This window comes from Colletotrichum phormii (assembly GCF_030913505.1).
Source record: "Colletotrichum phormii strain CBS 102054 chromosome Unknown BDP81scaffold_12, whole genome shotgun sequence".
NCBI lineage: Eukaryota > Fungi > Ascomycota > Sordariomycetes > Glomerellales > Glomerellaceae > Colletotrichum > Colletotrichum phormii.
Window position 1 is genome coordinate 371861 of NW_026851454.1, and position 19051 is coordinate 390911.

Consider the following 19051-nt stretch of genomic DNA (forward strand, 5'->3'; position numbering starts at 1 on the left):
AGAGGCTTACGGGCAAGATGACATGGAAGTAATTACTTTAGGTTACAGATATTAAGTATACATCATGAATGAAGAAAACAAAAGTAGTAAGACATGCCAAGAGCACGTCACCACCGGTGAAGCTCCTCAAAAGCTGTAACACAGATCCCAAAGCGGCACACGGGTGCTGTAAAGCTCGCCGCTCCACCACTGAGTCGCGAACCCAGTCAAGTTGAAGTAGAAATCCGTTGCAAACTCGACCCCATTCTTCTCGGCGCAGATCAACCCGTCTTTGGGCACATCAACACTCACCTGCGTCACCTCGGCTGGCTTGCTCGTAAAGTTACCGCCCCCGATGCTGCTGCTGTTGCTGCTGCTGCCACCAACGCTACCGCCGACTCCCATATTCTGCTCTCCGCACAACTTGAAGACGTTATCGAAACCCGGCGTCGCCGTGATGCCGGAGCTGAGATCGACCAGCCCGCCGAGCAACTTGAACGCCAGTTGAACGGTAACGTCCGCCGAGGCGTCGACGCGCACGTCGGCTGACTCAGTGATGTTGGCGTAGCTGCTGTACTTCGGCTCCCATCCGCTCGCCGACGACTTTTCCCCGTGGAGAAGATCGAGATGGACGTTGCCCGCCGGCAGACTCACGCTCAGTCCGGCAGTGACGCCGACGGCAGCCGAGACGTCGAAATCCAAGCCCACGGCGAACGCCACGCCCGGACCGAGCTCGACGATACCGGGGACGGAGACGAGGGAGTAGGATAACGCGTCCGGGGCGTACTTGAGCGCGTGGCTGTAGGACGCGGCGACGTCGACCGAGACGCCGACGGCTGAGTCAAAGGTCGTGTCGAGGTCAAAGTACAGGGCCTGCAGCTTGAAGCCCCAAAAGTTGTACTTTAGGTAGCCGGAGAAGGTGATGCTAGAGCTGAACCAAGCCTCGTCGGCCGTGATGTTGACGTACTGCCCGTCGCTGTAGAGCACCGTGTCCTCGGCGAGGCCCTCGGCAAAGGTGAGGGAGACGGACGGGTCGAGGGTGAGGCGCTTGGAGAGCGTGGCGGCCGGGAGAGAGGTAAAGGACATTTCGCACTCGCCGGCGATGTTTGTGAGTTCTTCCTTTGACGCGGCGACTGTGATCGAGAGGTCGCCCTTGCTGGAGGTCAGGCCCGTTGCGAGGAAGAAGCCGCGTTCGAACTCGGCGTCGCAGTTGCCCATGTGGTTGGTAATGAGGATGAAGCCTTCTTCTGCGGAGTCGGTCCAGTCCTTGACGGCCTCGTCAAAGGCGTCCAGAGAGGAGAAGGAGACGGTGAGCTCATCGTCTCCGCATGCAACGTTGCTGACGGCGTCGACGTGCTCGATGACCACGGCAGGGTTCTTGAACACGATCTTCATGTCGATGGAGCCCTGTTCCTCCGTGTCCGTGGCCGCGTAGAAGAGCGAAACATTCGTGGCCGGAACGATGTTGATGGGGTCCTTTGTGTCGATGCCAGGAGCGGCGGAGGCGCCAAAGGTATGTGTTGTGTTTACGGCAGGACGGAGGGTCTCGGGCTTGACGGCGAGGCGCTCGTAGGCTGGGATATCCTCGATTACGTGCGCTGCTTGCGCGGTGAACCTTTCCGTGGAGGTTGGCGTCGCGACGGTGGTTGGTGTTGTGAAGGAGGAGGAGGAGGCTGCTTGTTCGGGCTGTTCGGGCATCTCGACGACGATGTAGGTGACGCGCTGGATGCCATCGGAGGAGCAGCTGCAGCCTTCGGTGTGAGCGGCTGCGCCAGAAGCAAGGAGCATTCCGGTCAGGAAACGACCGAAGACACTTGAGCGGACCATGATGAGGGTATCAAAGAGAAAAGCAAAAATGGATCAAAGAATGTCGGGTTTTCTGAACGAATGTCGTTGGAAAAATGAGAGGACGCACAGCAACGAAGCTGGCCTGGCTGATTCAAAGAGTGACTTGAGGAGCGCGAGATCACCGACGAGGAGATGTCTACAGCTTCAACATTGTGAGACTTGACGGGAGAGGCGGCCACTAGGCCTTATAAGGTGGCCGCTTGTCTCTTCTCTCCCTCCATCGTCTCCATCTGTATGTCTTATTCCCCCTTCCCCTTGCCCAAGAATGGTTAGCCATATGCCAGATCAGATTGGTCTGTCGGCAATGGCGCAGCTGCCGGGACGGAAACCGAGCAAGGTATCTTCGATGCTCGGGGGCACATCTCACGCATGACTGGACGACAGAAGCGGACGCGGCTGGAAGATGGTGTGATGCCTACCCGGGCTACGAGCCTACGAGGTTATCTGGTTCTCCTCTCGATGGCAGGGGTCGTTAGCATAGGACGGAGGAGACGGAGGGGATTGGTACGTGACTGAGATGCAACGTTGACGGATTAGCAGCCACTCGATTAGGTTATTCTCACGACCACATGGTCTTGAACATTGTCCGGATACTGGCCGGAGGTGGGGGGAACCAACCCGCTGCCCTCTTCCTTCTCTCCTCTAGCACGGCTATGATAGCCGGACAAACGTGTCTTGGGGTCTTGGAAAGATGCCGCTGACGGGCTCCGCGCGTCTTTCTCCGGGGGCATGACAGCAGAAAAGGCACGTTTTCGGCCAGATACATCCTTCGTTGGTGATGGACTCATGGAGTCTTGCCCGGGTATGGACGATGCGCCGTCAGGTAGGAATCAGGTGGGACAAGAGTCAGGGTCCGACCAGGGAGAAGGGAAGACGGGAATCCTTTCTCTAGACTCGATTCTATTCCCAAAGAGACCAACACGGTTTAAGCTCAAATGCTGTGCATGCGTGCTCATTGGGCCCTTGTTGATCATCGAAACTCAACTGATCCCCTGGTGATCTCCCATCTATCGACGAGAAGAGCTCAATGGGGATCCCGTCCTCTCTAGCTCGGGAAGAACCGCCCAATTAGGACGTCAAAGTCCACATCTTGGTCGCCATTGGCTTGATGCTACCCTGTCATGACTGTCAGCTTTTGCTCCTTTTGCTCTTTTGGGATATGGAGGTGGCCCCCAATGGCGGTCCGTTATCGTCGATTCGTCGCACCGCGGTACCTTACAGTCTGACAGATGGTTGCCCCTGAAGTTAGCAGGATGCGTGACAGGGTTATCCTGTGTCATCATCGCCAAGTGGCTCCGCTGGTCTGCCCATTCGGGGGTTTAGGCCGCCTCTTATTTCTTTCGATCCTTGGGAGAGAGAAAGTCAGGACTAGCTTCAACTGAGACAAGCCGACCGTTGGAGACTGTTGGTTGGAAAGTGATTTCTGAGAGTAATCCCCCTGGTCTTCTGTGTCCATCTTGCTGCTTACAAAGGGCAGATTTCAACTCTGGTAGACTATCGGCGGGTCTATTGGTTCGGAAGTGGCCGTTAGCAACAGTGTTAAGGTGCCGCTTTGATCTCAGCGAGGTCGTCACTGACTTTGGTTCTCATTTCCTCTTCTTCCCCCATCGTTTCTCACAACTGTGCGCGACTCATCTTCCATGTCCATCACATGGCTTTTCCACAACACTCACCTGCCGGATTCCGAATCTCTCGCATTTCATCGCGTCGGTTTCGGTCACTTCTATAATTGACCTAGTCAAGTGCTTACTTGGGATAAGAGGCCCGCAAAATAAAGAACAGGGAGTCATGGGCACGAGCGTGGAAAACAAAATGGGAGCGCGCTCGCCGGAATACTGCCGATGATGAACTGAGTCTTTGTTCAAATTTTGCTCAAAACCGGCCAGTGGCCTTTACTCGCTCTTCTGATGCCCTTCATCCAAGCGGGTGAGCAAGGGAACAGAAAGATGCGAGGCGGGAAATTTGTGTACAAGTCGTACATAGTATGTACAAGAAATCTCATCGAGCCACAATGCCTTCACCTGAAGAAGAGACGTGCTCGATGCTGCTACTTCCAACTCCTTCTCTCTTACACTCTTCTCTCAACTCAACCCCTTTTCATCATCCCCACAAGGTAAGATTGTATCAGATCATCTACTCATTTATGCTGTGACGTAGACGGTCTTGATGGTGGTGCGGGTGCTGCACTTGCCGCTCTGAGCAGGCGCACCAGTGGGCTTGGGGCCACGGGTCTTGGTGCGGGTGCGAGTCTTCTTGGTCTTGGAGGGAGCGGCGCCGGAGGGGGTGGCGGTCAGCTCGGGCTTGGCTTCGGAGACGGTGGTGCCGGGAACGGGAGCGGCAGGTGAGGCAGGGACCTGGGACACAGTCTCGAAGATAGGGACGGGAGCGCCGGAGGGGGTGGCGGTCAGCTCGGGCTTGGCCTCGGAGACGGTGGTGCCGGGAACGGGAGCGGCAGATGAGGCAGGGGCCTGGGACACAGTCTCGAAGATAGGGACGGGAGCGCCGGAGGGGGCGGAGGCGGAGGCGGAGGCAGCCGGGGCAGACGAGGCGGGGGCGGAAGCGGGGACGGAGGCAGCCTCAGAGGAGGTGGGGACGGCGGCCGGGGCGGAAGCGGAAGCGGAGGGGGTGTAGGCCGGGCCGGAGATGGTCTCGAAGATGGGCTCGGGGGCGGTGCCGGAGGCGAAGGTGGGGTCAGCAGAGTTCACAGCGCTGGTGGCGACGGCGTCAACAGCCTCAGTGGTGGCAGGGGCAGCAGAGGAGGCGGGAGCAGCGGAAGAAGCGGTGCCGGAGCCGGCGCCGCCAGCCATGCAAGCGAAAGACATCTTGGTAACGGGGGAGCCGGTGACGGGGCCGTCGAGCTTCCAGGTCATGGAGACGTAAGGCCAGCAGATACGGCCGTCGGACATGGTAACCATGTCACCAGCGACGTAAGTGTCGTCGGAGCTGAGGACCTCACCAATCTTCTTGCCGTCGCTGCCGACCATCTGGAACTTGGTGCCGGCGAAGGTACCCTGGCAGCCCATGGCGTCGAAGGCGCAGGTGGGGGAGGAGATCTCCTCCCAGGTGATGAGGGCCTTGGAGGAGTCGAAGGTGGCGGCGTGGGCGTTGGAGCAGTCGTTGGAGCCCGAGGTCATCCAGTTGACCTGGGAGTCACCGTCGGCGGTGCCGGCAACGGAGGTGGCCTGGGAACCGACGAGGGTGTTCTTGTCGGAGAAGAGGGCGATGGCGACGTTGCGGTTGTTGGTGCGGTTCTTGGAGGTGGTGTAGCCGGAGCCCATCCAGGAGTTCTCGGTCAGGTCGATGGCACCACGGGAGACCCAGGAGAAGATGTACGAGTCGGCGCCGATGAAGCGGGCAAGGTTGGAGTAGGAGCCGGACATACCGCCCATGGCCTCGTTGGCACCGCCGTTGATGACGTGCTCGTTGGAGATCTTGACGTTGTCGGTGGTCATGCCCTGGGACTTGGTGTTGAGCCAGACGGCACCCTGGTCCTCGGCGCAGATGGAGGCGAAGGGAGCGGCGTCGGCGGCCTCGAAGGCGATACCGGTGTTGTGGGAGCAGCCCCAGCTGGAGGAGGCGCCAGAGATGGAGGTGAGCTTTCCGGCGGTGTCAACGTAGCGGATGGCATCACCAAAGTGGCCGGTGGCATCGCCCTGGTAGGCGGTGACGACGATGTAAGCGGCGTAGTAACCGGCCTTCTCGGAGAAGACGAGGTCACCGTTGACGTCGGGGGAGGCCATGGCCTGGCTTCCGTCGACGTTGGGGCCGCCGAGCCAGGTCTTGAAGGTGGGCTCGGTCTTGCCGGTGGTGTAGCGGTAGAGAACAGCGATGGCGACGTCGGTGCCGGAGCCGGAGAGAACCTCGTTGGTCATGACAGCGAAACCATCGTTGTGGGCGACGAGACCGGCAGCCTCCTTACCGCCCGAGACGGTGACGGGGTCACCGGTGGCGGCGAAGGTGGTGGGGTCGATCTGCTGGACGTGGACGCCCGTCTCGGAGGAGTCGAGGTACGCGAGCCAGGCCGACTTTCCGTCGGGGGAGACGGCGAAGGGGGTACGGCGATGGTGGGGGAGACCGGTCCAGTAAGCCTCCTTGATGGGGTTGAAGGACTTGATGGTGGCGGTGTCAACGTGCTTCTCGAGGGAAGACGACGTCAGCTGGGCGACGGCCGCGGCCGCGAAGCCGAGGACGGAGAAGAAACGCATGTTTGCTGTTGTTGTATATATAGCAGTTCAGGAACTTTCAAAGTTCAGTAAATGAATGATCGTGTATGTCTCGTTTGGTAGCTTGTTTGAAAGGACTAGAGCCTTTTGAATGAGTGAATGAACGAATGTCTGGAAAAAAGAATGTCGGTTGGGCAAGGAGATGGTCAACAATCCCTTGATCGCAAGAAGAAGAGAAGAGGGAAAGCCTTGATGACTAGCTGGGAGGTGCGGAGTTTGCCTCCATTTAAAGAAGACAATGGCGCGAATGGAGCCGTTCAACAAGATCCCCATATTGCCCATATTGGGAACCCGCACCACCACTACCACCAACATGGCCAGCATAGACCAGCATCAGGTAAGGGGGTGGGTGGACTCTACGGAGTAGTCTCTGGAGATTTCGGGAGAGCACCGCCGTCGCGGTTGTCAGCAACAGACAGACAGGCAGGCAGGACGACAGGGCTAGAATGCTAGACATGGACCCAATAGAGTATGTGGTTCCTTACTCTGCAACCCCTCTCTGTAATCTGGATGGGCGTATGTGCGTGTAAGTCGATTGCACACGATCCTGGGCTGGTCAAATCTCCCTGGCCGTTTCACCACAGCAAACGCGGCGGAGGATGCAATTTCGACTGTTCCCCAGCCCGTCCATCCCGGGGCCCGGGGTGGCTTTGCCTACATGGAGTGGTCAGTGGACTAGTGTAAGACTTTCACTCTGGATGGGAACGCCATGGAACGCCAACCGAGAAGAAAAGAACACGAACATGGAGTGGCGGTGGACAGACCAAGCGCTAGAGTTTTCAGGGCTCTGGGCAAGCCGTGAAGGTCATCGATTAGGGACACCAGTGAAGATGCTTTGGGTGGGAGATGACGGTATTCGTCTTCCATGATGCCATCTGCTACTACGTAAAGTTACTCTGTATTAAACTTCCGTTGTTTCTCTCAGAGCCAGCCGTCGTCTCGTTTCTTCCCGTCGCTGCTAGGTACACCCTAAATAGCCGACAGCGTTTCCCTAGAGAGGTTCATCTTGGTAAGCTCCGATTATACACTCTTGATCCCGCGCAATGGATAGACTTCCGGAAGGGATTGTCATGCAGAAGCTCGGATTCGCGGGTGGCTGCTTGCCCTGCCTTAACACTCCGATCTTAATTCTCAACTTTAGACGACGGGCCTCTCGGCTCATGGACCAGGCCTTACACGAGGCATAGTATCCGTGATTCCGTCCAGCGAAAGTGACTAGAACATCACCACGGAAGAACGGAGCACCTAGGGGCTAGGAAGACAAACAGGCCTGCTAGCGCCCATCGGTCTCTTACCAGGCCTACGGTCAGAGGCGTATGCGGGAAGAGGTAGAGTTGACTGTTGAGGCAAGACTCCAAAGTAAAAAAGCACCACACCTCAGCGCCTCGGCCTCCCGCTCACTCCTTTATTCATGTCAAACAAGTGGGCGGTCCAGGGTCATCGTAGCGCATTCCACCAATGGGCCGCCGTCTGTTGATCGCTTGGTTTCAAGAACCCGGTCTCGACATCCCACTCTTCTCTGCCACCATCTCGCTCTGTGTCTATTTTGTTTTCGTCTGTCAGCTCTTCCATGGATTTACAAAGGACTTATTGTCTTGAGGCTTGGGAACATTCCGAAAATCCGGGGAACAGGGCACTCGACTTCCAGTCTTCCTCAATCCTCGCAGCTGCAGACTCACAGCCATCACTACTTTACCCAAATAAACCCAGCCTTGAAGACAAGCTCGTCAACCCATGATCCATCAGCCATCAGCTCATTTTTCCGGCTTCTTGATCAAATTCATCTTGTTGGCTGCTGCCAGCCTGCCCCCCCCCCCCCCCCCTAATCAGTCTAGCGCGTATGGGTTCAGCGTTGGGCCTAGGCTTTGGTCTGCCCGGCTGCCGTCAGTTCTCTTCTCGGTTTCTCTTTCCACTCGCTTGCAGAGCTCTATGAACGTCCTGTCTATCCCTTGTCACACCTGTCAGCGCCGACTGGGGTTGCCTTGGTGCTTGAGCGTTTACCGAGTCGCAACTAGATTGGCGGTTCATGAGTGTTGCTATGCGAGTTGGGATGATGATTACACTTTTTTTCCTCTCGACATTTTCGTTTTTCCGCCTTTTTCGTATTCATCTCAACTTGATTCGATTCCCGATTCTTTTTCCATCCACATGAATCTCATCATAGTTCATCATTTCATTTCCCGAGTGAGGTATGAGATGAGAAACAAGCCTCTCTCTGGCGATCAGTGAAGCCATCTACAAATTCTATCTCATCAATGATCGTTCTAAACCAACTTCGACCAGACTGCATCCGTAGATAAACTTGAAGGAGAGCGGTTCCGTAAGGATAGTAACAATAGTGATGACACATCAACTGCCGGACTGGGTGGTTTCTTTTCTTGTCTTCTCTGACAGGACCCCAGGTTATTGACATCACCTCGCCTCATGCCAACCGCCACAAAAACTTCCCGACCCATACTATGTGATTCCATGGACCACCATGCAGATAGCCGCCTTCGCCCTGCGCCTAGCTAGCATCGAGTCTTGCTGCAAACCCCTCAAATCATCCAGTCAGCTCATCAAAATTCCCCGAAATTCTAGATCTCTCTCACGAGTCACTCCTCTTCCCGCCCTCCTCCTCCAAGGATAACGGGTTCACGGCCCATGACAAGGCCAGTCTAGTCTCCAGAGTCCAAAGAGGATCTCGCTTAAGAACCCAAGGCCCTTGTCAACACGAACATCCCGCCCCTGACACTAATCCCGAAATCATTTCGAAAATTCTCCTGCCAAGCACCCCCGGCTCCCACTCCCAACTCCACCAGCCGACAAAGTTGTAACGTCTTGGGATCCAAATTGTGGGCTGGGCGCCGCCGCCGCCGCGCCTCTCCCGCGCTTCTTTCTCAAACTAAAGCGTATCCATATGAAATACCGACAAAACCCGGAATCGTGATTCGTAGGGTCTCTTTGGATCGTCATGCTGCTTGCTACCCTTTTTTGACGTAGTATTCCGCCCAGTCGATCATATTCGTCTGGATCTTGGTTATATTTACCAACAATTAGACTTTCCTCTCCATCACTGGTTACTGCACACGGACGCATCACAGAGAAGCTAGATCTGGTCTTAATCTAAGGATGGCACTACTGTACGGCCACCCGGCTCAGGCGATTAGGTGACAGACAGCTGGGACAACTTTCCAACCGACCGCATCGTTGTGTATCCGTAATCAAATCCGAGAAAACTTCCCAAGAACTCTGTCCGGCATTTCATGCCGATGAGCGGACCCCCCCCCCCCCCCCCCGGGCCGGGCACAATGAGCAAGAAACAGCGGGTAATCTCACGACGCCTCCCACAGTCCCAAATGCGCAATCTTAGAAAACATGTTAACCTTTGCACCGCACGTTTGCTGTCTACTTGCTCGGTTTTTGCCTGCGATGGAACAAGGCACCATATAGAAACAATCTCAAGATTACCTCAAACTCTATCTCGAGGAAACTCGCTACGAGACGAAAAAGAAACTGCTATTCCCGCAGATTACCACTCTTTTGTTGAGTGTATAATCTCGAGCCGCCTTCACTCTCGCTACAGCCCCAGAACTTCATATAGATGGTCACAATCCCTCCAGGTTCCCTAGAGCCTCAAGAGCTGAGATGCAGGCGTGTCCGTACGGATAGCCGCACGCGAGATAGACTGCACTGTGGAATATAAACCTCCTCAGGTCCCACCAATGCCATCCATGCTCAACTCTTTGCCTAAATCTCAGTCCTACAATTTGCCACTGCTTTGTCATGGGATCACTCCGCAGACCAGATTCATGTGCGGTTGACTTCCGAGCCTGACTGATCTGAGGAGACTGAGGGCCCCCCCTGCGGCTTACATCTTCCGCTCGATCGCCGTCTATCCGTACTGACCAGTCTGACCTTAGTAGAGGATCCATTGTAAACCAGCAATACGGATACTCGCACTCGTGCAGGCAGCCTGTTGGTCGGGGTCCTATGAGAACCCGAGATGCGTCAACATCTCAAGTAATGGAGCGGCCGGCCGGCCTCAAGCTCTTCTAGAAATTGTCATCTCACTGCAACATTTCGCTGTATTCGCTGTCGATTGATTGCGTCACGGGACAGAGATTGATCTTTGCGGCCTCCAGGTCATGACACTTTTCACTGTGCATCTGGTTTTGGTCTTCGTACAGTCTCGCGATGGATATCCCCCTTCATCCTTCCTCTCGCCTACGAATAGACACTGTCTCTTGGCTTCACACAAGGAAGTTATTCTGCACTTCCTTCATCTAGCTACGCCATGGACACTGACTCAGACGATCGAAAGTGATTCTCTGCAAACGAAGTAAGGTATCAAAAGAACATCACGAAATGAAGAGGATGGCCTCCTCTCTCAAAAGAACCCAGCGGAGCCCCCCCAAACACTCCAGCTGAATTTCGCGAGAGCCCGAGTCAGCCCTGGGAAGGGGGTGAACCCCGTCGCAAATCGACACTTTCTCAGATGACTTTTTTTTCGATGGGCGGTCTAGAATCTCTGACATCCCATCGGACCCTGACCCTTATCGGTTTTGAAGGAAAAGCCCAACCGACATCATGAGTAGATTGACTTATCCGCAGTGCTTGATGTTTCCGCTGGACTCGCTGATGAGATAAATCTCGATTTGTCCATAAAAGAATGAAAGGTCAAGGCTAATATTCTGATGCTGTAGTGATCCCCCTCAAATAGTTGGTCACTCGAGGAGATTATTTTGATCACCGTGTATGTTTCCTCGTCGAGTGTCCTTCTTACTTCCCTTGACACCCTCGACATTTTGAAACTCCCGCATCTTGCTTAACTTCGTGAGGGAATCGATCACTGTGTTGTTTGTTCGTAGAGTGCCCCCTTTTTGGACTAACCTGTGCTCTAACCGATTCTGCTCGCAAATCACCGAGAAATCAACGGCCTGATGTATTTTCTTGGATTTCAATAGCCACCCTTCTGAATTTCTCATCTAGCATGCAACTGAGAATCTTGGAAATTCAAAAGATTGCTTTTCATCGGAGTCATATGTTTAATCCATGTGTTTCCCTCTCGCCAAACCGACAAACACTTGTCAACTGTGACGAAATCACAAGAAGCAACTCCATAGGTCATGAACACGTGTTTCGATAATGTGGCCTTCCTCATGCTTGTGCTTTTGCCAGCTTCAGAGAACGCTGAAGCAGTCACCACGACCATCATCTTCTCGCCATCATTGGGAAATACATACAAAGTCTCAGCACAGTAATCTGTCTTGGGGGCTAATACAACAGATATGACTACTTTTCTGATCATCGAGCTTGAATTTATCTCCGCATGATGACTCAATATTCCATCGACATATTATCAAGACCATGTGATGCTGCCTCAAGATTGTTTCGTTTCAAGCATCCTACTGCACCACGGAAATCTGAGCTCGACGGAAGAAAACCCAACTTCCAGACTCCAGCCAAGCCTAGAAGACTCGTCAAATGTTTTTACTATGACCTGTATGTACTCACTACTTTGGGTTCCTTTTTTATGTTCAAGTCTTGGAATTGTCCACTTGTAAAAGCCAGTTCACTTTCCGAGTCTCGTCTCTCAACCTACGATACTTTAGGAACAAGACTTCTTCCTCTATGGGCAATGACGAAGTCGGAAGCGGCACTTTATGGTTAGGGAAATGCGCAAGTATACGCGCATTCGTCAAGCATCTACGTAGTTTTCATGATCTAGCAGTACCTACCCGGGAGGGGGGGTGCTCTCGACAGAGGTCTATTCTAATGCTGCTTAGGGGGGGTATGTCCCTAAGGGGTCTTTATGCTGGTTAGGTAACCCTTTGTCTTGAGAGCGGCCCTTACGTATGTAAAAGGACGCCTTTTTTGCTCTTCAACTCTTGAGAATAATGTCCTGAATCCCTTGGGCCTTGAAATCTTTACTAGAATTACTGCTCTATTGTAGGAAGGCTGCTCTGCTAATATAATAAACTGAGATATAAGAGGAAGGGGCGTACTTACCGTTAAGTTAACATAAACACTGTATTATATATACGAGGTAGGAGCTATTGGTGGGCTAATTGAAGTATATACAGCCAGCTGAAGGAACGGCCTCTGCCCTGGCCACCCCCCCTCCCGCATAAGTAGCCCGGTGATGTCCATACGCTAGAGCCCAGCGAAACCCCAGGCCGATAATCTCCAGCCTTTCCACCAAGCCGCTTGATCTCGTTCAGAAACCAAGGACTCTGGTGCGTCGCCATCGCTCAGTCCAAAACACTGTACCGAATCGTGTCAGGATTGGCCCTTTCCGACCAGGTCCGGTACAACTCACTATTACGTCGCATAATCGCCCTGGGCTTCGAAAAGGGTAGCACCTTTGGCGTTCGCACCGTCGCCTTAAAGATCTCCCTCTTGCGCTCTTCGGCACTCCTGCTCATAGCTTTACGCAAACTTCCCCACCGCTTGACGAGCTCCGGGTGCACCGACTGTTCTTTCCTCTCCGAGACCCACGAAGAATGGTACTCGTGGTGGACCGTACATGCGGGCAGCGACGTGCCGGGCTGCCAGCGCTCGATGCAGCTGCTGCCGACGTTATGACTCGACGTGAAGTGCAAGTCGACATTCTGCACCATCCTCACCCACATGCTCGGGTGTAGGCTGTTACACTGCGACTCTTCATGGTGTTTCCTGGTGTAGATGCCACCGAAGAGGACATTAATGACCTTCAACTTGTCCTTACGCTTGATCCGAGCGCCATAACGGAGGAGAAGCTCGACGGCCCGTGCATCGAGCCAGAAGACTGCATAGTGGAGGGGCGAGAAGCCTTCCCTGTCGCACATGTTCGGTTCGGCGCCGTGTGCCAGAAGCCACTCGACCAGCTTTGGCCGGTAAAAGTTTCCAACACCGAGGGAGTGATCGAAGCGGTGGCCCAGGAGTGCCAGCAGCGGCGTGATGTAAAACGGCTCTATGATTGCGTTGATCTGATCCCTTCCATCTTCTGCCAAGTCGAACATAGCCTGTGGGATCTCGGTGTCGTCTGAAAACGGATGAACGAAGAAAAGCTGAAGCGGGGTGTACTTACCAAGATCATGTTCTTTGTAGGTGTCGGGACGGATCCAGTGTTCATGCGAAAGCTTAGACATGAGATCATGACCTGGAGACCCGAGGCAGACATTTCCGTAGGACGATACTGCTTTCGCACCTTGCGGGGGTGGCTGATTAACAAATTGAAAGCCGTTTTTATGGCGCATTCTATCTCCTCGTGGCTCTTCATCCGGGTCTGCAAGGCCGTGTAATCGGGGACAAACAAATCGTGAAGGGGTGTCACCCTGCAGAACTCGCCATCGTTCTGGTTGTCAATACTGTTGTCCTCAAGACAAGCTTCGAGCGGGTGAGCGCCTAGTTCAAGCAGTGTTTGGATATGAGCAAGATTGAGCTGCCTGCATGCGAGATTGAGAGCTGTTTGGGGGATTCTTCTGCGAGGCTCGTGGTGGACGAATGTAGGTGGCCGCCGGTCTATACTAGCTGTGATATCTTCCACTTTGACGCCCTGCCGGACGAGCTCTCTGATTGCAGAAGAGCAATCTGTCTGACGAAGACATACGGCATGGAGGGCATTGAGGCCGAACTCGACAGGCGTATGTAGCGGCGCCCCTGCTAGGGTCAACTTGCGAACCATCTTGCCGGAGATGGCGTGATGAAGTACTGGAGCGTTCATATGAAAGCTAGTTGTGCCTCCGTGATCGAAGTCTGCGCCTCGATTGATTAACACATCCACCAAGTCGACGTGATCTTGAGCAACAGCAATACCAAGGAAGAGCCTACGCGGATCGGAAATCTTGGTCAAGAAGCTGGATGGGACAGACCTGAGAATATTCTTGGAAATCATGAGCGCGTTCTGGGGAGCCAGCAAGGCAGCGTGAAGGACCGAGGGTTGCAGAAATGTATCTCTGTCAAACTCATGTAGATTCATATTTGACTCGCGGCTTGCAACAAACGGACGCGGTATCCACCACGAGGGACGGCCTTCGAAGCTCAAAGCAGGATTGGCCCCTTGTTGAAGAAGCAATTCCACGACTTGAGCATAGCCTTTCGACGCAGCGATCATAAGTGGTGTCCATGCAGACAGCTGACGGGCGCAGTGCGGCACGTAGTCCGGTTTGGCCCCCGGCTGCTCGAGGGCCCAGCGAAGGAGATCAACGTGATTATGCACCGCGGCGTGGTAGCAGGCTCTCGGGTTTTCGCTCTGGGCGTCCCACCGGAGATCAACGTTGGTGATTGTGTTGTGATAGTATTTATTGACCATACCCGCGTTGAGCATGGCCATTGTGGGACGCATTTCCTTGGCCGCCAATATGATGGTCCCTACCACTGTCCTGCGCCTGACAATGTCGTTCTCCACGTTGTTATCGTTCAGCGGTGCGTACTCTGGTCTCTGGATCTCTGTCTGAAACTCGCCAAGCCATTGAGCTACTTCAAGGTACAGTTCTGCGGGCAAGTGAATCGGGAACTTGCTCTGGTCGATGACTGGGTCTAGAAGAGACATGCTGCAGTATGTTTAGAGAATTGGTTTCTGCTTTTGTTGGAGAAAATCGGATGTGTTGATGGATATGAGCTATGAATGTTATCTTTGTGTAAATGATATGCAATGTGTATCTGTTTGTGAGGCAAGTTTCCATGAATGTGCTGGCAAGCCCGGTTATATAAAAAGGCCTTCTCACGGCCCTCAGCCACCGATGCTGGAACTCTGGAGTTATTCCAAGGCGTCAAAGATAATTGTGTAGGCTCGGCATTGTTATTTGGTATCAAGCTCATCAAAGAAGATAATTGGTTCAAGCTTCGAGGTTGTGATTCATTTCTAGACTGCGTAAAGTGGCTCGTGGCTGGCAATGTACTAGCATCGCAGCGGACACTGACACGAACATGTTGTTCTTGCCATCATATCGTCATGGTTCGTTCTTTATTTCTCTTTTTCTTTGGTCCCCACATTCCTTGGAGAGCTTTTGTTCTTCTCGGTCAGCGTGCACAAGAGCATTGTCTGCGCTTACCACTTGGCGTCCTTGCTGGCAAGGAAGCCCTTGAGGATGCCGACAATCTTCTCGAGGGAGGCGAGGTAGACACGGAGCTCCGCGGCGACCTTGTCCTGGTCGGCGCCGAGCTTGGCGTAGAAGTCCTTGCGGTAGGGGCAGGCGCTCAGGGCGGCGCTGAAGATGGGCTTGACCAGGAAGCTGTGGTGGGGCTTGAGGGTGGTGGCGTAGGCGTTGCGGAAGGACTCGGAGAGCTCCTCGGACTCCTTGGCGAGGTTCTGGCTCAGGGCGATGCAGGTGAACTCGAGGCCGCTGGTAGATTGGCATTGTTAGTTTCGTTCGCTGTGTCATCGTTCTCCAGGGGTTCTCAGGGGCAGACTTACCGAACCAGCCAGAGGAGACCTTCGGTGGCAACGTGCTTCTTGGTGGCCAGCTCGGCCTTGACGAGCTCCTGAAGGGTGGCGGACTCACCGGGAGCAGCCAGCTGGCGCTCACGGAGTTTCTGCACAAGGAGAACAAGTCAGCTATTGTTCGTCGAGGTGGCAAGGGTATTTTTGAAGGAGCCGTATGGTGTCATCCGAGCTTCGTGATAAGGGACGATTCGGGACATGTGGTAGAGAGTGTCGGGGGTATCGAAAGGGGTCAAGTCGTACCTTGATGTTGCCGCCCATGTCGCTCTTGACGGGACCGAAAGCAACGCCTCCAAGAGCATCTAGAAGAGGGGATGGTTGTTAGAGACATGAAATCGCCAAATCCGTGTTGTTTTCTCTGGGGTTGAGATAGAGCAGCCACGCAGGGAGAACATACCAAAGATGGTCGTCAGAGACTCGGAGGCATCAAGGAAGTCGGAGGTAGGGATGGCATTCTCCTTGTCGGCGTCGGGCTTGACATCGACAAAGGACTTCTTGAAGGTGTCAAGGTAAGTGCCTCCGGGGGGGATCTGAGCGGCCATTGTGTCTGATTTTGGGGGGGTGTTGATGTGCTTGAAAGATGTGTTTGATGAGAGAGAAAGAAAGGTAGAGGTTTTAGAAGTGGTAGAAGAAAGGGAGAAGATGTAGTTAGGCAAAAGCAGATGTTCCAGGAGCTGTTCAGACGAGAAGCGAAACCCAAAAAAGGGTCGGGACGGGAATCGAGGGGCGGTCAAGCAAATCCAATGGCCCCCCGGGAAGCCACGCATACGCAACAGCGGCAGCAGCAGCAGCAGCAGCAGCAATCCACCTCCAGTACCTTAGCAACAGCAGCAGGAGCTTCTCATGGGCCATGGCGGGGACCTCTCCCTGGAAACCCCACCACCTGGGACCTGGACCGCCCATTGGAGATCCAACACGCTAAACCCGAGCTGTCACAGTGGGGTCATATGATCCACTTCACCGGCTGCTCGTTCCTGATACGTTGGTACAGTGCGGATAATGATTACCCCTCATCCCGTTCAGCCCGGATCACATGCAGACAGGACAGTGCATGGACGCATAGGGCACGGCTCATCGCGGGGTCGCGGAAAAAGGAGAAGGCGGAGCTCCGACCAGTCGGCCCTCGTCCCTCTGCCGTGCCGGCGGCTGGGCCCAGGGACTCCCCTCGCACGCCTCCAGTTCGCAGATGAGGGACCACTACTGCGTTTCTGATCTTGATCTTGAGATACTCCCTTGGGTTTATGTTGTTTATGTTGCCTTCATCTGATATACTGCCTGCCCTTGAGTAGTGTTTCCGTTCTTATTTACGCTTACAATTCAGCATATAAGTCATCTTCGTACATACCAGAGTACCCAAGTACCTACCCTTCAGACAATACAGAACGAGATGAACTGAGTCTCCAAGCTCACGACCACCATCCCGAGACTGACTTCCCTGTGACACGATATCCAGCATTTCATCAGAGAAACAAACATGGCCGTGGGAACAACACAGCAACAGCCACTGCCAGGCGCAGCACAGGCAAAGTCCACAGAGGCCGAGAGACCGGAGAGGCGTGCAGTCGTCACCACCATTAACTACTACGACGACCCTGGAGATGGGACCCTTCCGACCCCAATCGTTGTAGGGGGGTAAGGCCGCTTTTCAATATCCATGTCTTTGAGAGTTCACGTCTCTCGAGTACGGAGTACCGTGTCAATGGCTCAGCATACTCATGTTTTCTGTTCAACTCCAGTCAAAAAGTAACAAATGAGAGAAAAATGACCCCTCGCACCGTCACCGTCTCCGACATCAGAGGCGAAGAGGACAAGTACACTCTCGACACCCACGGCTTCCAGTACGTCCGCCACACCAGCATCGAGACGGACTTTACAGACGAGGAACGGGTCAAGGGCGTCTACTACCCCGAGATGGAGAAGCTGTACAAGAAAATGTAAGTCTTGCACGCTTTCATTTATTAAGCCGGCCGCAAAGTGGGCAGGCTTTGGGCGGTGTAAGGGTTGTTATAGACAACAGTGGGGGGCCAACATTCACAATTGAGGGCCCATGCTCACCAGGGGTTCAAACACCACATAGCACGGGAGCAAGCCGGGTCGTCATCTTCAACCACCAGATCCGCCGCGGGCCGGCAAACTGGCACAGCCTAGGCGAACGCAACACGGAGCACCGCGGTCCCCTGCACAAGGCGCACGTGGATCAGTCCTACGACGGCGCCGTCATGATGGCGAGGCACCACCTCGGCGCGGACGAGGCCGAGAAGCTCCTAGACAAGGAGAAGCGTCGGTTCCAGATCATCAATATCTGGCGGCCCATCGAGACGGTGCGGCGGGACCCGCTGGCCGTGGCGGACGGAACCACGGTCGCGGAGGAGGACCTCGTTCCGGGGGCGATTATTTATCCCCGCCACCGGGCTGAGACGTGGACGATTAAGCCGAATCCGTCACACCGGTGGTACTTCTTGGACGGGCAGCGGTCGGACGAGGCATTGTTTATCAAGTGTTTTGATTCGGATACATCGGTTGTCCGGAGAGCGGCGCATTGTGCTTTTCGGGACCCGGAGATGGATGGGATGGAGTGTCGGCAGAGCATTGATATTCGGGCGTTGGTGTTTCACTGATGACCGGGACGGCTGAGAAGCGGGAATGCCGGACGGTTTGTTTTGCCGTGGTTGTCTTACTTTGGTTATTGGAACGAGACAAACCTAAGGGGGCGTATTTGGGACGTTGATGTTGTGCTTGGATTCAAGACACGACGTTGAATGGTAGCGCGCGCGCATGGGTAGATACACGTGGGAAGACAGGACCAAGCTGTGTCCTTGGGTAGATCGAGGATCACTGACGATGAACACGATTGGATCGAGCAGATCTGATAGCACGCCTCCCTCGACCTTGAGCGATCATGCTTATGGTCGATTTCTTTAGACCTTGGGTTCGCTCGATATCAGTTGAGAGAATCTGACATCATGACGATGCCTACGATACTCGCGATGAAATATGGTGGCTTCCGAGGGACGTGGAGAATCTTAGATGCAGCAATTAATTGATTCAACGGCTCAACGGCCCAGATGCTTCCCGACCACACCTACATCACGTGCATTAAGCTACTCAAATCTCATGGCGGTTCGCTGCCCGCTTGAAGTAGCGATACTGCAGACCTCACGCCAACTTCAACTCAAAAACTCAAAATTTACGACCACGGGAACATTAGAAAAGCCCAATTGAGTTTCGAAACGTCCATACTCCATCTCCAAAATAGGTAGCACAAAGTATCTGCTTACCACATGGCCAAAACAAGAATGGGACCAGTATCCCCGAGCAGTCAATGGCAGGCAGTACGATCTGCCGATGTTGTGACGTCACGGTCAGTGTCATGGACAAGCCCGACAGAGGTCTAGAAACGCGAAATTCAGGTTTCCACCCTTCCACTCGGTACCAGTCCAGTCCAGTCCAGTCCAGTCCAGTGCAAACTTGCGAAGGACGGCCAGCAACGGGCTCGCAATGGCGCCGTGACAAGGACAAGCCGGAGTTCGGCACATGTGCCATGCTCTTATCTCGCCCTATGCATCGTACCGGGCTGGGCTGTCGTGCAATCACA

The 19051-nt window shown here is 54.2% G+C and overlaps 5 protein-coding genes across 5 annotated transcripts; 1 reads left to right on the forward strand and 4 right to left on the reverse strand.

The window, feature by feature from the left end:
- Positions 1–126: 126 nt before the first annotated feature.
- Positions 127–1806, reverse strand: BDP81DRAFT_321986 (uncharacterized protein; the record flags this gene model as incomplete). The annotated part of the gene is made up of 2 exons (XM_060584664.1): positions 127–309; positions 367–1806. The coding sequence occupies 2 exons, from the start codon at positions 1804–1806 to the stop codon at positions 127–129; spliced, it is 1623 nt and encodes a 540-aa protein (XP_060444139.1).
- Positions 1807–3956: 2150 nt separating this feature from the next.
- On the reverse strand, positions 3957–6316 carry BDP81DRAFT_39009 (uncharacterized protein). Its single transcript, XM_060587354.1, has one exon. The coding sequence runs from the start codon at positions 6030–6032 to the stop codon at positions 3969–3971; it is 2064 nt and encodes a 687-aa protein (XP_060444140.1). The 5' UTR covers positions 6033–6316; the 3' UTR covers positions 3957–3968.
- Positions 6317–12060: 5744 nt separating this feature from the next.
- On the reverse strand, positions 12061–13769 carry BDP81DRAFT_429840 (uncharacterized protein). Its single transcript, XM_060590552.1, has one exon. It carries the CDS (start codon positions 13268–13270, stop codon positions 12284–12286), a length of 987 nt encoding a protein of 328 aa, XP_060444141.1. The 5' UTR covers positions 13271–13769; the 3' UTR covers positions 12061–12283.
- Positions 13770–15063: 1294 nt separating this feature from the next.
- On the reverse strand, positions 15064–15998 carry BDP81DRAFT_395122 (glycolipid transfer protein; the record flags this gene model as incomplete). Its single annotated transcript, XM_060588035.1, has 4 exons — positions 15064–15358; positions 15430–15548; positions 15700–15758; positions 15854–15998. The coding sequence occupies 4 exons, from the start codon at positions 15996–15998 to the stop codon at positions 15064–15066; spliced, it is 618 nt and encodes a 205-aa protein (XP_060444142.1).
- Positions 15999–16640: 642 nt separating this feature from the next.
- Positions 16641–18426, forward strand: BDP81DRAFT_39035 (uncharacterized protein). The gene is made up of 3 exons (XM_060587384.1): positions 16641–17088; positions 17193–17390; positions 17534–18426. The coding sequence occupies exons 1-3, from the start codon at positions 16931–16933 to the stop codon at positions 18072–18074; spliced, it is 897 nt and encodes a 298-aa protein (XP_060444143.1). The 5' UTR covers positions 16641–16930; the 3' UTR covers positions 18075–18426.
- Positions 18427–19051: the final 625 nt, after the last annotated feature.

Coding starts and splice junctions, on each gene's coding strand:
- BDP81DRAFT_39009 (XM_060587354.1), bottom strand. CDS start 6,032: ATGCGTTTCTTCTCCGTCCTCGGCTTCGCGGCCGCGGCCGTCGCCCAG.
- BDP81DRAFT_429840 (XM_060590552.1), bottom strand. CDS start 13,270: ATGCGCCATAAAAACGGCTTTCAATTTGTTAATCAGCCACCCCCGCAA.
- BDP81DRAFT_39035 (XM_060587384.1), top strand. CDS start 16,931: ATGGCCGTGGGAACAACACAGCAACAGCCACTGCCAGGCGCAGCACAG. Junction 17,089..17,192: donor ACCCCAATCGTTGTAGGGGG/GTAAGGCCGCTT, acceptor GTTCAACTCCAG/TCAAAAAGTAACAAATGAGA. Junction 17,391..17,533: donor GAGAAGCTGTACAAGAAAAT/GTAAGTCTTGCA, acceptor AACACCACATAG/CACGGGAGCAAGCCGGGTCG.